At 34.7% G+C, this 18,853-nt stretch overlaps 1 protein-coding gene across 46 annotated transcripts in view; it reads right to left on the bottom strand.

Moving 5' to 3' along the window:
• Nucleotides 1–18,853, bottom strand: part of diaph2 (diaphanous-related formin 2) — a 716,224-nt gene that overhangs the window by 344,851 nt on the left and 352,520 nt on the right. For 2 of the 46 annotated variants that reach the window (XM_087282002.1, XM_087282004.1), the window contains one exon: nt 13,194–13,689. The exons of 43 other annotated variants lie outside the window; for them this stretch is intronic. In XM_087282002.1, coding sequence (XP_087138128.1) covers nt 13,643–13,689 — 47 coding nt within the window. In that variant the 3' untranslated portion in view covers nt 13,194–13,642. Of the gene's footprint in view, nt 1–13,183; nt 13,690–18,853 lie in introns of those variants that run through there. One more of the 46 variants, XM_087282003.1, reaches the window with a different exon arrangement.

Raw genomic sequence — 18,853 nt, 5'->3', positions numbered from 1 at the left:
ATATGTGAAGGAGCTATCAAAGCAGGAGCATCTCCTAAGCAGGTGGATTTGCTGCTGGCTACAGGCCCTCTGCTGTAGTTTCAATAGCGCTGTATTAGGGATTGGACGTGATGGTGATTCTACTGGGCATGCTCAGAGAGTTGGATCTTCTCAAAGTTTGATTTATTTATTTGCGATTTTTTTTTTTTTTTTACAGCTAAAAGTGCAGGTGTGCTCAGACGGATTTGATACCAAGTAATTAATTTTGTGTGAGAATCTTAGCACCCTGACAGGTGACAGGACTTGCAGTTCCGAAAAGTAATTAATTATATAACTAATTAAATACATTCCACAAGCAGATCGCAGCACTGTGAATTTGGTGTCTGTTTTTCTTTGCTAGCTTGCTGGTGTGTCAAATGTGTTGACAATAGTTATACTTTTATACACTATTTTTGTGGGCATTTTTTGAACATCATATAAAAATGCTTAATATAAACTTAAATTGTGAAAATGCACAGGCGCAAAACTCAGTAAGATAAACTTTAGATTTGACTTTGTTCATGATCTACAATGGAACCACACTTACAGAATAAATACCCGAATGAGTAAAAAAAAAGGTCACAATTTATTTTGATGGTTCGTTTGTTGAATTTAAGTTGCATTGCATCTACATGCCAACTAATTCTCATTAGATTATAAGTAGACTGCTAGGTCTAGGTTTAGGGTTGGTGTAACTTAAAAAAAAAGTTGCCTGTTAACAGGCTGCCTGTTAAGTTTCGTATTTATTTTAAATTATAACTTACCTATAAAGCTTTAAATAATCTAGCTCCTGTTTATCTAACCAACCTTCTGGCTCGCTACAATCCAACCCGCTCTTTAAGATCTCAAAACTCAGGGCTTCTGGTAGTACCTAGAATAGCAAAATCGAGTAAAGGAGGTCGAGCCTTCTCATTTATGGCTCCTAAACTCTGGAATAGCCTTCCAGAATAGACACACTTTGCAGTTCAAAACTAAAATAAAAAAAGCATAGCACTCAATGAATCACGTAACGATATGATACATGAATGTGCTCCACACAGGTTTTGTGCATCTCATTTACATACACTATGAACAGTAGCTATGCTAATTATACTCTTTATTATATATATATATATATTGGCCAAAAGTGAAATGGTCTTGCCCAACTGAGCCTGGTTTCTCTCGAGGTTTTTTTAAAAAGTTTTTTCATTGCCGCTGTCGCCAATGGCTTGCATGGTTCAGGACCTGTAGAGCTGTGCATCGATGGACTGCTCTTCAGTGTTTGGACTCTCAGTATTGAATATCAAACCACACTGATCTGAGCTAAACTGAACTTAAACTTTGAAATCTGGACTGACACGGTTTTAATTTACTATAATATTCTATGTGGAGCTGTTTTGAAACAATCTACATTACAAAAGCGCTATAGAAATAAAGGTGAACTGAATTGAATCATGTAATAATAAAAATGAGCATAATAAAATAATATAAAATGACAGCATTTATGGATATAATAAATAAAAATATTATTATATCCATAATAATAAATATATTAATAAAAAAGACAACATTTATGGATAAACCAGTAGACCAAACACATTGTAAAATATCTGCAATGTTGTTTAGGTCGGTCAAAAATCCATTAGTCAAAGTTTGTCGTCAACGTGGTTTGGTACCTCCTAAAACTGTCTGAGAGCAGTGTCTGCCTCCACAAGACACCATGCATTCATTGCATTTCATCTTTGTCTTCTGAGAAACAAGTCATTTATTATAAAAGAAATAAAGTCCATCATGGCTTCTCCAAAGCAGCAAAATTCAGTTTTCTTTTTGATATTGGGCACCAGTTCATTATAAAGTTATGGTTTTGTTCTCTTTGACTCTGATTTCGGAAACGGTGCTGTATTTGCAAATGTTTTATGCAATATTACAATTCGCATCTTTGGATGAAAACATAGCTAATGATGACATCAATAGTCATCAACAGCATTTGCAATATTAAACTGAGAATGCATACTGAATTCCTAATCTTACAACTGTATTTTTAAACAATATGACACAGACATTCAGATAGCTAGGGACACACACTGAAAAAAAACGCATAATGTGTAGTCACATAATAACTACAGCTATTTTGTTTTCTCACAAAAAAAAAAAAAAAAAAAAAAAAAAAAAAAATATATATATATATATATATATATATATATATATATATATTTTTTTTTTTTTTTTTTTTTTTTTTTTACTTAAGTTCAAACAATAAATTTAACTTCAATCTAAAAAAAATAACATTCATACCAAAAAAAAAAAAAAAAAAAATATATATATATATATATATATATATATATATATATATATATATATATATATATATATATATATATATATATATATAGTTTAATATAGAGCAGAGATGCCTAAACTGGCCCAGAGTAACCTTTGATCTGGCCCACCATCCAATCTGAGAAGAAAGGAAGAATGATGGCCATGGTTTAGAGATTGTCATTTCAAAGCTAATCTAACCTTGTTTGTTTGTTTTAGTGTTAAAAGCTAACTGAAATTAAATGGCGTAAATTAATCTGAGAACAGATCAAGGCAAAGGCAGATTCTGCTTGACTAGTGTATTCATCATTGAACTCCACTGTGTTGTGATTATATTTTTGTTTCAATAAGTTTATCAATTTAAATGTTATACTGCATTAATTAATATGATTTAAAGTATTTTTTTCTATTTACTTTAAGTCTCATCAAATAACTTGAAAAAAATAATTTTTATGTAATATATATGTAATATTAACTAATATACAGTTGGTACATTGATCTTCGGCCTACAGCTCTCAATAATATTTGGCTTTTGATCGTTTATACAAAAAAGTTTGGGCACCCCTAATATAGAGATGTCAAAATATTTATTCTTCCCAATGAGAAAAAAAATAAATAAATACATTAACTCGACGTTAACTCGATAGATGTTTTTATAGAAGATGAATCAATTGAACTACTTTGGTTTGACTTAACATCAAAATCCAAGTAAAGATGTACATTGGAATAAACTATAATAAATACATATAATATTAGGCTATGCTATAGCTAATTATTTTATTTTATAAACTACAGTTGAAGTCAGAATTATTAGCCCCCTTTGAATTGTATTTCTTTTTAAAATATTTCCCAGATGATGTTTAACAGAGCAAGGAAATTTTCACAGTACTTCTAATAATATGTTTTTCTTCTGGAGAAAGTCTTATTTGTTTTAATTCGGCTAGGATAAAAGCAGTTTTTACTTTTTTTAAACACTATTACACAATATTAAGGACAATATTATCAGCCCATTTAAGCTACTTTGAGCTTTCCTTGAGTTGGAATGGCATGAAAATTGCTGTATTAAAATAAAATTGTTATTGTGAAGATAATTTTTTTTTTATTTACTTACCTGGGATTTTGTTTTGTTTGTTTTGCTTTAAGGCAAATTGAATAAAACATGTTAAATCAGAAATCCTAATTTTTCCCATATATAAAAATGTACTTTGACTGAAAGTCTGCAGCTTAACTTTTTCCAGTGTAGATCATCATTTGTTCATGTGCATTGAAGGCTTTGTGGAGCAGCAGGTATTTTTCCACTCCAAAGAGTCAAAAGTGCACTCAGTGTGTGTTTGACTGAAACGGCTTCAATCTCAGAAACTTGAAGACAAGAGAAAATAAAATACCAGGAAACGGGGCTCCCGGAGGATCTAAATATTTTAGGGGAAGGGCTGCAGGTGAGGGAACAGCTTTCAGCCATATTGTGGAGCTCAAGATACCCCCACCACCCCCTCAGGCGCATTGTCACACCCTTCCACCAGCTGGCTCTCCCACCTGGGTAGCCCACGCTCTCAGCAGGATGTTCTCAACACATCCTCAGGCTCTTCAGCTGTTTGAGATCCACAGCCCGCCAGGCCTGCGCCTCCTCGGTCCGAGCAGTGATGGATTAATGAGAAACAGACTCAAGCTCAGCCCATCGCCACGCTTGGTGTAAAAGGCCAGTTTTGGGAGGCTTTGTTTTGTATCTGCAGCACGCTTGATAATTCAATTACACTTCGCCCTACAGATTCAGAGCTTTCATCTGCTGGCTTTCAATGTTTTGTGGTGTTACAGGAAGTGAGAACTTGCAGAACAGCATGACTAGAGTTGAGAAGAACACGTCACTGATTTTGAATACAAATCATTAGTCCAAAATTTCACATTCTGTCCAGCACTGATGATGGAGATGCACTCCAAAACATGCTTTCCTTACTTAAGGAGTTGTTGTCTTGTTTCTAGTCAAAATAATAAATCAAAAATATCTAAATCAAAATCAGAAAGAGCTTTATTGCCAGGTATACATACAAACATATACACATGCAAGGAGAAAGGGTGAGGAGACAATTGAGGCCTGTCAAGTGAGCATAATAAAACATAAGATATATAATTCATTCATTCATTCATTTTCTTTTAGCTCAGTCCCTTTATTTATCAGGGCTCGCCAGACAGAATGAACCAACTTATCCAGCATATGCTTTATGCAGCGCATGCCCTTCCAGCTGCAACCCAGCACTGGGAATTATCCTTACACTCTCAAATGCACACACAATAACTACGACATATATTCACCTATATACCTCATATCTTTGGACTGTGGGGAAACCGATGCACCCAGAGGAAACCCACGCAAACAGGAGAACATGCAAACTTTACACTGAAACGCCAAATAACCAGGTTGCTTGAACCTGCAACCTTCTTGCTATGAAGTGACGGTGCTAACCACTAAGCCACTGTGTCGCTCTATATAATTATCAATATACATATAAAACATTATATAATTCAAAATATATAATAATACATAACATAATTTATAATATATGATATAATGTATAACATAATTAGTTTTTGTGACAGAAGTTTCCGCAGTGCAACAGAATGACAGTGACAGTACAAAGACACAAATAATAAAGTATTAAAAAAGAACAATAATAAAATAAAAAATAAGAAAATGGAATTTTGACTAATGTACATCTAATTTATTACTATATACAACATTGCATGGATTGCAAATTAAATGTTAACTATGTGTGTTGTTGTTTATGAAAAAAATAAATAAAATGTTTTCTGTGTGCATAAATAGTGTTTGTTCCACAAAATGTTTTATAAGTTTTATAAGTAAAAAGTATTGTTTTATTTTCATTATTATTTAATCAAAATTAAGTAAGAATTTCCTTAAAAGAAGATAAATAAGACATAATACATAACCTCATAATCTCTCTTACAGGTATACCCAATTTAAACGTGAAATTTTGAAAACCAGATCTAAATGTAGCAGGAATGGTCGGGTAAAAAATTATTCTAAGCAAGCAGTGGGTGAACAAAGACTGAGTATGCAGTGGGACTGCCCAGGAAAAACTCACTTCATTCATTCATTCATTCATTCATATTTTTTTTGGCTTAGTCCCTTTATGAGTCTGGGGTGCCAACTTATTCAGCATATGTTTTACGCAGTGGATGCCCTTTGAGCTGCAACCCATCTCTGGGAAACATCCATACACACTCATTCACTATGGACAGTTTAGCCCAATTCACCTATACCACATGTCTTTGGACTAGGGGGAAACCAGAGCACCCGGAGGAAACCAACGCAAACGCGGGGAGAACATGAAAATTCCACACAGAAATGCCAAACCAAGCCGAGGCTCGAACCAGCGACCTTCTTGCTGTGAGGTGACAGCACTACCTACTGTGCCACCGCGTCACCCCAAAACTCACTTCTAATTCATACAAATGTTTTACTTTCCTAGAAGATGCTTCTTGATTTTTGAATTTATAGATATTTGGACTAGAAACAAGACAAAAAAACTCTGAGTAAGAAAATCTTTTCTTTTCTTTTTTTTTTTTTTTTTTTTGCAGTACTCCCGACTGCAGAAAGAAAGATGCCAAAATTCCTAACAGCCAAGTGAGCTAAGCCTCTTGATCTACCCACTAGAATATGCTTAGTGTACTGAGACAAGCAAACATTTCTCAAAGCAGGACGTGTTCACCACCCCTCCAAGTGGCTAAAATTGTTCCTCAATTAGCTGGAATTTTATTTGTGACAAAAATTCATTTTCCAGCATATATGTGAGCCTTTCAGAAAGGTATTAAAGATAATCAAAAACCAAAAACGCTATTATATTTGATAAGTGATTTTCTTTTCTTCTGGTGCCTTGTACAGTTTAGCTGATGCTGAGTGAATGATTACATAGTTTCATACTTGCTTTGAAATTGAACTCTTATTAGCTAATGAAGGATACAAATGCAATCATCTGCGCAAATGAATAACAGCAAGTAACAAAATTCTACATTAAGCGGTTCTCTAAAACACCGTAATAAAATACTGGGGAGATTTATTTGAATGTGGATGAAACCTCCAAACTAGGCCTTGCAGAATTACAAGTACAGAAGTGCGCATAGAGAAACCAATACAGATGGCTCGTTAAGATTTTATGGATAACCACATTTACACAAAGAAATTAAAGTTGATTCAAGACATGTTGAGTACATGCAGGACATAAATAACACGGATGTATACAGCGAAATGCAATAAATAAACGAACAAGCAGGCCGGCTATCACTGAACGAGAAGAAAAAGCCAGGTGGTTTTTGTTATAAGCTGACCGTGAAGGACTGATTATGTCCGGGGCGTTTTCAGCGCAGTAAAAACAGCAGTATTTCAGAGTGATGCTTCAGTAATGTGATCCATTAGAAGGAAAACACAAAAGTACAGAGTTGTTCAGAGGGATGCCGGTTTCGAAATGTTAGCAAAATATTAGCCGTACACGATTGCTCCTGCCAACGTAATCACATGCATGTGTGTTGAGTCCACAGACATTGTTATACGTGGAGATGAGAGAAAACAGCTCATGGCGGCAGCGGGAGGTGAAACGCAATATCAATAATAAAACTTACAATAAGAAAAGCAATAAAAAAAACTCAAGTTCACACAAGCCCTTTCTGTGATTTTTGGACAGAGGGCTGCCCATGGGAGCTCCTCATTGCAAAAGTTTGGGCGTAGAGATTGTTTACTGGACTTGAATGCTTCTGCTGGGAGCCGTCCATGTGATATCTCCCCCCAGGCTGCAAAAGCCTTGAGCATTAGCAAGCTAAACACTACCACATGTTCGCTTCCGGACTGAAATGATTCACCCAAGAGCAGCCGCAGAGATATAAAGTTAGCGATGGTGAGCAGACGACTGAAAACACTGATGACAGGTTCCTCTTAAAACGTGTTCAATGTGCCGGCAACGCATCAGACAATGAGGAGTCTGACTGTCCACCGGGAAAGTGCGTTGTCGGAATGCGCAATCTGTCTGGAATAATCTGACTCATCTACCTCCGCAAAACTGACTGTCCAAACTTGAACAATGCCAATCAATACGAGGCAGACTCTTTCAGGAATTACATAAAGTCTGGGTGAAAGAAACAAAACAAAACATGCTTTTCGAACAGGAAAGTTAACACTGCAAGAACGTCTTAACTAGGCAAGAGTTACAATTTTATTTCTAGCCCAAACAAACTTGTTTTAAGAATAAAATACTATGGAATATCAGATTGTGTAAGATTATTACTATATTATTTCTTTCTTAGTTGCACATTTAGCTTAATTGCAATCAGAGAAATAATATAAGATCAGCTTCTCATTTTTAAAACTTTATTTTAGCGGTAATAACTTGTTTTAAGTTTGCCTTACAGCAAGAATGTCACTGGTTCGAGTCCCGGGTGGGCTAGTTTGCATTTCCGTGTGGATTTTGCATGTTCTCCCCATGTTTGCATGGGTTTCTTCCAGGTGCTCTGGTTACCCCACAGTCCAAACACATGCACTATAGGTGAAGTGGATGAATTAAATTGGCCATAGTTTGATTGTGTATGAATGCAAGAGTGAATGGGTGTTTCCCAGTACTGATTTGCAGCTGGAAGGGCATCCGCTTCGTAAAACATATGCTAAATAGTTGGCAGTTCATTCTGCTGTGGTGACCCCTGATAAATAAGGGACTAAAGGCCAGCTCACACTGCGATTTTTTATAATCCTAAACGATTGTAGCATGTCAGACTGCTCGAACATGGCTCCCATGTCACACTGTAAGAGCTCAGCCGTCATAATGTCAGACTGAACGACAATGAAAATGCACCAAACACGGAAGAAAACTCTCCCGGAGTTTGATGCCATCCACTTGTGACACTTTCACTATCCCGCATTCTAAAATGATTCCTCAGAGCAAGCATAAACCTTTTTTAGTGTCAATTTTGCACACAGCACACCTCAATAATAAAACCAGGTAAAAAATAATAATAATAATAATAATAGTTTTAAATGTTTTGTCGTATGGATTGCGTGGATTATCGTAGTGTCAAGTGCTAATTTAAATAAACAAAATGTATAAAAATAAACAAAATGTATGATCATGATTTGATTAATGCAGTACTTTTAAGTTTAAATACTTTGGTTCATTTTAAGGCAGAATATACAGTGACAATTATTAAATTAAAAGATGAATTCTCATGTTTAGTAACTCTACTTTTAAGACTTTTTCACACAAAATAAGAAAAGCCAACTGTTTAAAAAGCAATTAATAAGCTAGTGTTGAGATAATTATACTAAATACTGCTTGGAATAAGTGTTATATTACTCTAGGCCAAACAAAATCATAGCAATCTTGTTTTAAGATAAAATATCATGCAAGTTTAGATTGTGTAAGATTAGTGTGGTTCTTTTAAGATATTATTTCTTAGTTAGTAAAGCTTAAAGTTCAAAGCTTAATTAAAAAGAGACATTATTTAAGACCAGCCTGGCATTTTTACGACTTTATATTATCTGTAATAACTTGTTTTAGGTTTGCCCATTAAAACATGCTCAATGACACTAATACTTTGGAGACAAAATACATTCCATTATGTTTTGTTGCAATACGCTTTAAAATACTTTGAAAAGCAACAAATAATAATTTCTTATAACTAGTGTCAAGTGTTAATTTGAATAAAAAATGTATGTGTGATCATGATTTAACTCAAGTTTAAATGTTTTGGTTTATTTTAAGGCAGAACATACAATGACATTTCTTCAATTAAAAGAGGAGTTTAGTAACTCTAGTTTTAAGACATTTACACACAAAATAATGAAAGCAAACTGTTTAAAAAGCAATTAACAAGCTAGTGTTGAGATAATTACACCAAATACACTCCATGGAAAACGTGTTATATACTTATTTTTAGACATCTAGGCCAAAAATCATAGTGATCTTGTTTTAAGAATAAAATATCATACAAGGTCTGATTGTGTAAACATGGTGTTGTTGTTTTAACATCTTATTTATTTCTTAGTTAGTAAAGCTTAAAGTTACAAAGATTAATTACAATAACAGAGACATAATGTAAGTCCAGCCTGGCATTTTAAAGACTTGATTTTAGCTGTAATAACTTGTTTTAGGTTTGCCCATTTAAACATGCTCAATGACACTCATACTTGTTCTTTAGAGACTCAATACATTCCATTTTATTTTGTTGCAATATGCTTCAATTCGAATGAAGAAGCATCAAGTAATAATTTCGTATAACTACTGTCAGGTGTTAATTAGAATTTAAAAAATGCATGTGTGATCATGATTTAATGCATGCAGTACTCTTGTTTAAAGTTTAAATGCTTTGGTTTATTTTAAGGCAGAATAAACAATGATGATTTTTGAATTAAAAGAGGAATTCTCGTGTTTAGTAACTCTACTTTTAAGACCTTTTCACACAAAATAAGAAAAGCAAACTGTTTAAAAAGCAATTAACAAGCTAGTGTTGAGGTAATTATACTAAATACACTGCTTAGTGTAAGTGTTATAATACTTATTTTTAGACATTATTCCTTACTAAACGCTAGGTACGTTTTTATTTGTATTATTATTATTATTATTATTAATAAAGTATAATTATCTTACTGCACTAGCAGATAATTTGCCTTGGTTCTATAGTCTGTATCTCCTTAAATGATTCATTTATTTATTATATGACATGGTTATTTTTTGCAGTCAAGCTGACAATTCTGTTGAAACCATTAGGAACAAATAAAAACTATTTTTGGCCACCCAGTAAAAGTCAGTATATAGGCTCCAAAACCAGAATCCCACCGACTAATCAAAACACAATCTTTCAGTCATGAAAGTTTTGAAAAGATTTCAGGGTGAGTAAATGATGACAAAAGTTCCACATACCCAGCCAGATCTACAAGGCATCCCAAACACACAATCGCGGTTTGAAAACACCATTATAGTGGAGAATTACATCTATTTCTGCCAGTGACTAAGGCAAAAAAGTGGTTTCTTTTTCAACCCCCCAAACAATTTATTGCCTGGATATAAGCCCGCCACACCATTCCCACCATCTAGCCTCTTAAATGCATGCTCATACAAAAAAATACGCTCTAAAGAAGAAAAAAAAAAAGAAATCCTTCAGGGACAAACCTGAAGCGGTTTCTTTTTCTTTCATCCAACTGAACCTGCATTGATCGGATAAAGGCAATCGATAAGGTAAAAAACGCACACAAATTGAATCTGAGCGCAGCATAACGAAGATTCTGGCAGCGAGTGTTTTAAATTTAGGGTGGACATTTTGCAGCTGAGTGCGTTTTGATGATGTGTTTTGTAAAATTAGCATCCGGAGCTATTCGTTTTTATTAGCAAGGTGATTCGACCTGCTCTTTACTCAAGTACCCGAGAGTTTGTTGATGTCAAAATGCTCTGTGGGCCATAAATACAAGGGACGCTGTCTGAATGAGTGTAATTCAGCCTCTTTCTGATGTCAGGTTATTAGGCGGCAGCTTTCCTATAATGACTTACCCCTTTTTTCCCTCAGTCTTGACCTTCACGGTGCAGGCGAAGCTGTCTCGCCTCAAGGTGAATAGCATAGAAAAAAAAAAAAAAACAGCTGGGGGAGAGGGCACCGCTCTCCCATCCATGCAATTATCATCATCTTTAACGATAACAAGGGAAAAGGGGGAAGTTAGCGCTAATGATAATTGCGATGGGCCGGCAGGTAGGGCTTGATTCCCTCAGAGGACGATGTGATATGCCTGAGAGACTTTCAAAGCATGACCAGGTGCAGGGGTCGCTAATACACTCCCGAATCTCACCCTGGGTTCTCCCGGTAGCCTGTGGAGACTAAGTGGAGAAGAGGCTAGAAAGGTCACAGCCTGACCCAATAACAACTGTCTCTCTAACCGTTTCATTACGAGCGAGAGAGACACAGAGACTGAGAAACTAACAGCTGGACTAAGAACTCAGGAGGTTAGCCAAGCCCTATTCCTCCTCCTCATGTCAGAAAAAAACTTGTTTACACAAAACCTCTGTGGTTGTGGGAAACGCACTCATTTGCGAGCAAAAATGCTGTCATGAAGCATCCAATTGGATTTAGGGCCAAATGACAAAGCAATGCTCTAACCTCCACTTAATTATCGAAAGTGAAACTTGCTCAAGCATGGCTTCTTTCATTGGTATGGAGCTCACTTCGCACGCATTCATTCATACGATAATCTGACAGAGCAGCACTAACCGCTCTCTCTTATAGCGGAGAGCCAAGCCGATAATAGGTTATCTCTCCTATTAAATGTGCGCGATCACATTCGTGTGAAATGAAAACAGGCATCTATGAAAGACGATGGGTAGTGCTGACATTACGTCTTATCGCAAGGTCATTTGTATGAATCTGTGTCTTAACACAGAGAAACACTGAATTAATGAGTGAAGGAAATGCATCATGTGTCTCGGTGAATGGGTTGCAGTTCTAAGCTGCGGTCTTACAGTACCAAGACTCAACCGTGTCTTTAATTTCTGGCTAGACAGCTTAAAAGCGCAAAGAGTGTGGGAAGAGTCTTTCCTCGGGGCTGCTAACTGGCCGCACAGGGCTTTACCACCATGCCCTTTGGATTCAGACATTCATCCGGTGAGCTATGAGAAAAGATGGTTGGTTTAAGGGCTGGTTTGACCAATTACATTTAAACCACTAAACTAACTTTCATTCTGGATTGAAAGTACATCCCTGAGGCATGTGGCCAACAAATTGCCCATTTCTGGTGTCTAGAAAGAATCTATTACCTAACACAACAATAGTCTATCTTGTATTACTGTTTTACTGCATGAACTCTGACTGACCTTTCTGAGTGTATTTGGAAAGCTTATAGATTCATTATTTTAAAAAGGGCAGAAGCTTTACACTTTATATTCAAGCAAATGCTGGAAACATGACATGCAAGCCCATGCAAATTTCACTGAACCATTATAATTTGGTGAACTCTGACAAACAAATGATGTGATGATGTGTATCCTCACTAGCACAGGGAATTACAATGAACACTATGGGCCCTATCATACACTTGGCGCAATGCGGCGCAAGGCGCGACGCAATTGTCGTTTGCTAGTTTCAGCTCGGCGCAAGAGTCGTTTTGACGTTTTTCACCACGCTATTTAAATAGCAAATGGATTTGTACTCATAAGTGCACCCATAGCGTTCTGGTCTAAAAAAAGGGGCGTGTTAGGTGCATTGCTATTTTGAGGAACTAAAATACACGGTTCAATAGACCAGCTAAGAGGAGGTCTAAAGTCCAGCGCAGAGCGCGTTATTTATGCTCCTTGCTTAAACATTGCCTAATACACACAAGATGTACAGCAATATGCAAATATCTTTACAAATGGAAAAAATAATTAAAGGATTAAATTATTACAAAAAATATATATATTTTCTATCCTACAGATATATAAGAACCACCACCTCCATGCCTCCATCTCTGGGGCTTTTTTAGTTTATTGATGACAATTTGCTTTTGTATAATGTTGTTATTATTAGCAGTATTATTTATTATATGCATATTTATATTTGTTTTATTAAAAACAAGCTTAGGTTTGCCCACCTGTCAGGTTTTAGACCATATAGGGTAGGGGTGTCAAACTTAATTCCTGGAGGGCCGAAGCCCTGCACAGTTTAGTTCCAACCCTGCTCCAACACACTTACCTGTAGGTTTCAAACAAGCCTGAAGGACTCAATTAGTTTGATCAGGTGTGTTTAATTAGGGTTGGAACTAAACTGTGCAGAGCAGCGGCCCTTTTGGAACTGAGTTTGACACCTGTGATATAGGGCATAGCATGTGTATTTGGAAATAACTCAGTTTTTTAACACACTTCATTATTGTTCATTTATTTGTTTGCTGGAAATTAGAACTGAACTTATAAATAGTTTTGAAACAAATCTTTGTGCTTAATAAACAAAACTAATTATGTATAGGCTAATGGATGTCAGTGCGTACAACAAGTTTCCTTATCCACAAGAGTGAAAGTGAAAGTAAAGAATCTGTCTCATCTCTCATTCTCACGCTGTAGATGTTCTGTTTAACTGTTTTCTCTCTAGTGAAGCGTTCAGTTTTTCCACTTACAAAGTCTGCATGACACAATCAACATGACAGTGAATAACTAACAGAATTGTCATTTTTGGGAAAACGAACCCTTTAAATTTGTTAGCATTCAAGAGTTTACACTTAAATATTGCTTGATGTTATTAGCAGGTTTGGCATGCTGTCCCGGGAGAGAATTCTTGAGCTCAGAAATAAATGAGGGCAGGGCTCCCGCCTGGTCAGTTAGCTTATAAGGGGGTCCGAGATCAGGTAGGTCTTGAGAGCTCCCCCTAATAAAAGAGGAAAAAATGAGAAGGGGCGCAGGGGTGGACTGTTCCAAAATGAAGATAATGCAGTAATACTATTTATTTTAGGCTTGGATCGATCTGATTGGGTTATTGCTGATTATGGATAGTAGACCAGCCATGATCAATCAAACCACGTGCTCCTCTGGAAGGTGAACTTAAGAACTTCTTCTTTTTTTTTACCACACAATTAATTATTTTAGAACAAAGCGTTTATTAAATTAGGTTAATTGCTATGATGTCAAATTTATATCATTACTCTTGTCTCCAATATCACGTTTACCTCATTCTAAAATATGCCGATCTGAAGATACATTTCTGATTAAAACAGATGTTGAAAGCAATTATGCTGCTAAATATCATAGAACCTGTGAAAACATTTTACCACATAAATATGCATGTTTATTATTACATGCCTAACCCCCTGTATCTCACAGCTGAGATCTGGCAAGTAATACAGAACCTCAGGACCACTGCTGGGCACATGACCTCTGATGACTCCCAGTGGTCTGGCCTTGGGTGTTGAGGTTGTGTGGTCGTGTTTGCCTTTTCCGATGGAGATCTGTGGCCTTGAGACCAGCTGCTATGCTGTATTAGTAGTTGTGGTTGGGGAGACACTCTATGATCTGCTGGGTCATAACTGGAGGAAATATGAATGTTGAGAACAGCTTTTCCCCCTACCTTACAAGCTTTTTTACATTTTATTCAACAAGTGGCTAGGTATTATTCTTTCCATCTTGAAGGTTAAGCAATAAGTTGATCCGATTGTGTGAAAAGGTGGTAGGAAATACTTTGTGTGTTGTGCTTGCAAATGTCAAAGTCTGCCTGTGGGATAACAATAAAAATATATATATATAATAAAATAAACTAAGGCAGCCGGTGCGTTCTGCTTGTTAGTGCGAGACCGTATTATCTTTCAGAATCAAATCCACAGCAGGTATGAACAGTGTAATTGTAAGTCTCCACAATCCCACAAAAGGCAGCTGAAATTCATGCATTGCCACTCTTCATAGACCTATAGATCCTCTTGTCAACAGTAAACAATTCCTGACAGGCGCTGAATGCGTGTGCGTGGTTTCATAACAGTTTTTATAGTTCTCTGTTCCACATTCAGCTCACGTCTGGCGTGAACAGGTGACATGCTAAAGCAGACCCAGACTGATTAAAAACACTACAGCACAGACAGACACCGGTATTGAATTGCATCCAAACACAACCTATGTACTTATTTCACATCAACGAGGCTTCATGTGCATTAGTGTGTTTCCTTTTAAAACACTACTTGATTTGACATGCATTAACACTATACTCTGGAGGTTTTGACACACAAAAACTGAGTTTTGACGACTGATTCTGGCTGAGTTTGAACTTTCAAGAGGTTAAACTTCAGTGTAGATGAACTGAAAAGAAAACTGAAAACAATTACATACTATAGTTGACCACATTTGCTCAGTGATTGGCTCTTTTGGATTGTTGCCTTCACTCATTTGTATCAAATTACTATTTATATTGTTATTAGAATTATCTTGTAATGTGTATGTTTAGTGGTTTAATTCAGTAGTATATTGTCTATAGAATTATAGTTGTAAAACTTTGCACTGTGACTGTATAGCTATAATTTCTATTTTTTATCTCATTCAGTTATGAATACATTTAGAGGATCTGCTGTCTAGTATACATGTTTTTTTTTTAATAATAAACGTCTTAAAATGTATGTATTTACATAACACTTTTGTAGTTATATATTACTTTATTATTAATCTTTTAATAAATCAGTTTGATTATATGCAGCAGATGAAAGATCCGAGACCGTTGTGTGTTGATCTGAGGAGGGGAAGTGGAAGATGAGGGCAGGAAAAACAGAACCCACTATGAAAACATTTTAGTGTAAGGAATAGCCAGTGATTGCAGCTCTAGGAATGCAGTGTGTTGTTTTTGAAAGCTGTCCACTGACTCGGGCTCACACTGCATGGGTCAACACCACTCCAGATGCTCAGGGTGGTCAGGGGAACTGCTGTTCTGAGCCAAAACCTGGGTCCTTTCATCACAAAAATACTAAAAGATAAACCCTGACCTGCAATAGTGAATTCTCCAACAGAACAAACAGAAATGTACATTTCTGTAAGCAAAGCTTTGAGAAAGCACTTTCCTCTAAACCAATAATGTATGATCCGGCTCCATAGGAAGAGTAGGAAATAATAAATAAATAAATAAATAAATAAATAAATAAATGAAAATAATAATAATAATGCAATTAAATTAAGTTAAATTAAATTATACATAACAAAATAATGATATTATGTTTTCAAAAATCACATAGATAAATCAAATATATTTATTTTTAACAAAATAAAATAGCAAGATATAATAGAACATAATTGAAATAAAACAAAATAAAACAACAATCAGTTAACAAATATTCAGACATGCCATTATAAATAAACAAACAAACAAATAAATAAACAGATAAATAAATAAATAAATAAATAAATAAATAAATAAATAAATAAATAAACATACAAATAAATAAATAAATACACAAATAAATAAAAATAAATAAATAAACATACAAATAAATAAATAAGTAAATAAATAAATAAATTTGATTATTTAATGCATTTGTGCATAAAGCAAATATTAAATTAACTTTACACAAAAGCATCTGCTAAATGATCAAACAAAAACATTAAATATATAACTTGATTGATTGATTCTTGAATGATTCTTCCTGCACACAAATCACATAAAAATAAAGCCTCAATTGTATATATCTTTAGAAGAAAAAAACATCTTTTACAATGTGTAAAACTAAACTAAACCAAACCAAACTAAACTTTTAATGTTGACAACACATTTTTGATCATGTTTTATAGTGCTTTTAAAGAAAGTACTGCAACATTTTGTGTGATCTGTTGGTATGGAGGCCCAGAAGAGGTCACTGGTGAAGGTGGTAACAACAGCCAATGTTGGAAATAAAACTAAATAGCATTGATAGTATATACAGATAAAGAGTATTAAATAAGACGATCATGATTGTCAATGATGAGAGACATTCTTTATCATAAACCTTCCAAGTGCTACCATTAGGTCATCGATAATGTGTTCCCAGTTGTGTAAGTAATATACTGTAGGACAAAATTATCATTTATACCTCAAGCAACTGAGCTCACAGTAGCAGTTGATAGCCAGTAGACTGGATATTTATTTAGAGTAGGGGTACCATGGTACTTTAGGTATTTAAATTATTTAGTTATATAACTGCCAAATGTGAAATGTCAGATGTCTCTGTTAATGTATGCCACAAATTAAACTTCTCTACGGGGACAACTAAACTAAACTAAACTAAACTAAACTAAACTAAACTAAACTAAACTAAACTAACAACTACTTTTAAAAACAATCCTCACCAACCCCTTTCCCTGCAATACAGAATTCACGAAAAGAGCAATCTATGTGGACGCAGAAAGCAGAAATGACGGTAAACAGGAAGCCTATATGCAGATAAAGCGCCTGTAAGCATAGCTTTGCGAAAGCACTCTTCCCTAACAGCCAATTATTTCTGATCTGCCTTCCTAAAAAGCCGGACCCCTCTGTTACATCCTTTAGACTCCATCTTTGATTACAGCCCTGGATGTTTGCTTTAATGACAAAAGCTAGTCAAGCATAATGAGTTATAATGATAGAGCGCCGGGTGAGATTCATTCATTCAGGTTTGACTCAGATAGTGATTACTGGGCTGACAGGACTTTAAAGTGTAAGCTGTGACCCGCTTCGCTTTGGAATTAGTTTGTCCACGCAAACAGTGGCTAGGAAAAAAATAATAATGTTAAAAAGAAGAAGAAAGAAACGCTTCGCCGGCAGGCTGGATTATGAGATGTTTATAGGACCTGCTGTGATCCGCTGTCTGGATTACTCCGGGGTTGGATTGTGTATAAACGATGCCAGTAAATGTAGTTATGAGGCTTTGCACTTATAACTTCCTGTTTTTTGTTTGTTTTGTAAGACGACAGAGACGGACGGGTACTTTTACAGTGTTTGTGAAAGATAAGCCCTTGAACAGATGATGGCACAGCATTTTAGTAAAATTCACAGTGCTTGGGTTAATAGGGATATGAAAAAAGAGATGTTATTTGGAAGAATATGCGAGTGTTGTATGTCTGAGGAAAACTTCACCATGACATGAAGGCACTGTTGTGAAGCTTTTTTCTTTCTATTATTATTATTATTATTATTATTATTATTATTATTATTATTATTATTATTATTATTATTATTATTATTCAAAACTATTACAATTTTATTTTTTAAATAATTGTTGTTAATGTTTGTTTCAAAAATAAATGTTGTTTTGGGAACTAACTTTAATTGTTTTAAATGAATTACTAAAAAAATAAAACAAAAAAAAGTGAAATAACAAGTGTCTTTAAAAAATAGTATATATGTATGTTATAAAAAATTGTAACTATTATAAAACATTTCTCTATATTATTATTATTATTATTATTATTATTATTATTATTATTATCATCAATATTATTATTATTATTCAATATTATTAAACATTATTTTATTATTATTATTATTGTTGTTGATGTTTGTTTAAAATAAATGTTGTTTTGACAACTGACATTGTTTTAGATGAATAACTAAAAAAGCTGAATTACTGAAAAAGCATATAGACACAAAAAGAGTTTTCACTACATAATAAAACAATGTATTTATTTATTTACTTATTTATTTATTTATTTATTATTTGTTAAATAAATAATCTATGCCACTTTTTAAAAATGTATATGACAAAATACATAATACAAAAGCACAAATAGCTTAATTACTGTATAATTACATGCATTATTATTATTATTATTATTATTATTATTATTATTATTATTATTATTATTATTGTTATTAATATTTTAGTAGTAGTAGTAGTAGTAATAGTAGCAGTGTTTATTTACTACAGTAATATAATAATAGTAATATTTAATTTCTTAAAATAAAACTAAACTTGGTGGCTCAGTGCAAGTCGTCTCACAGCAAGAACATCACTGGTTTGAGTCTCGGCTGGGCCAGTTGGCATTTCTGTGTGGAGTTTGCATGTTCTTCCTGTGTTGGCATGGGTTTCCTCTGGGTGTTCCAGTTTCCCCCA

The sequence above is a fragment of the Danio rerio genome, chromosome 14 (assembly GCF_052040795.2).
Source record: "Danio rerio strain M-AB ecotype USA chromosome 14, GRCz13ab, whole genome shotgun sequence".
In the NCBI taxonomy this organism is placed as follows: domain Eukaryota; kingdom Metazoa; phylum Chordata; class Actinopteri; order Cypriniformes; family Danionidae; genus Danio; species Danio rerio.
The sequence above is the reverse complement of the archived record's forward strand: the minus strand, read 5'-3'. Positions and strand labels throughout refer to the sequence as shown.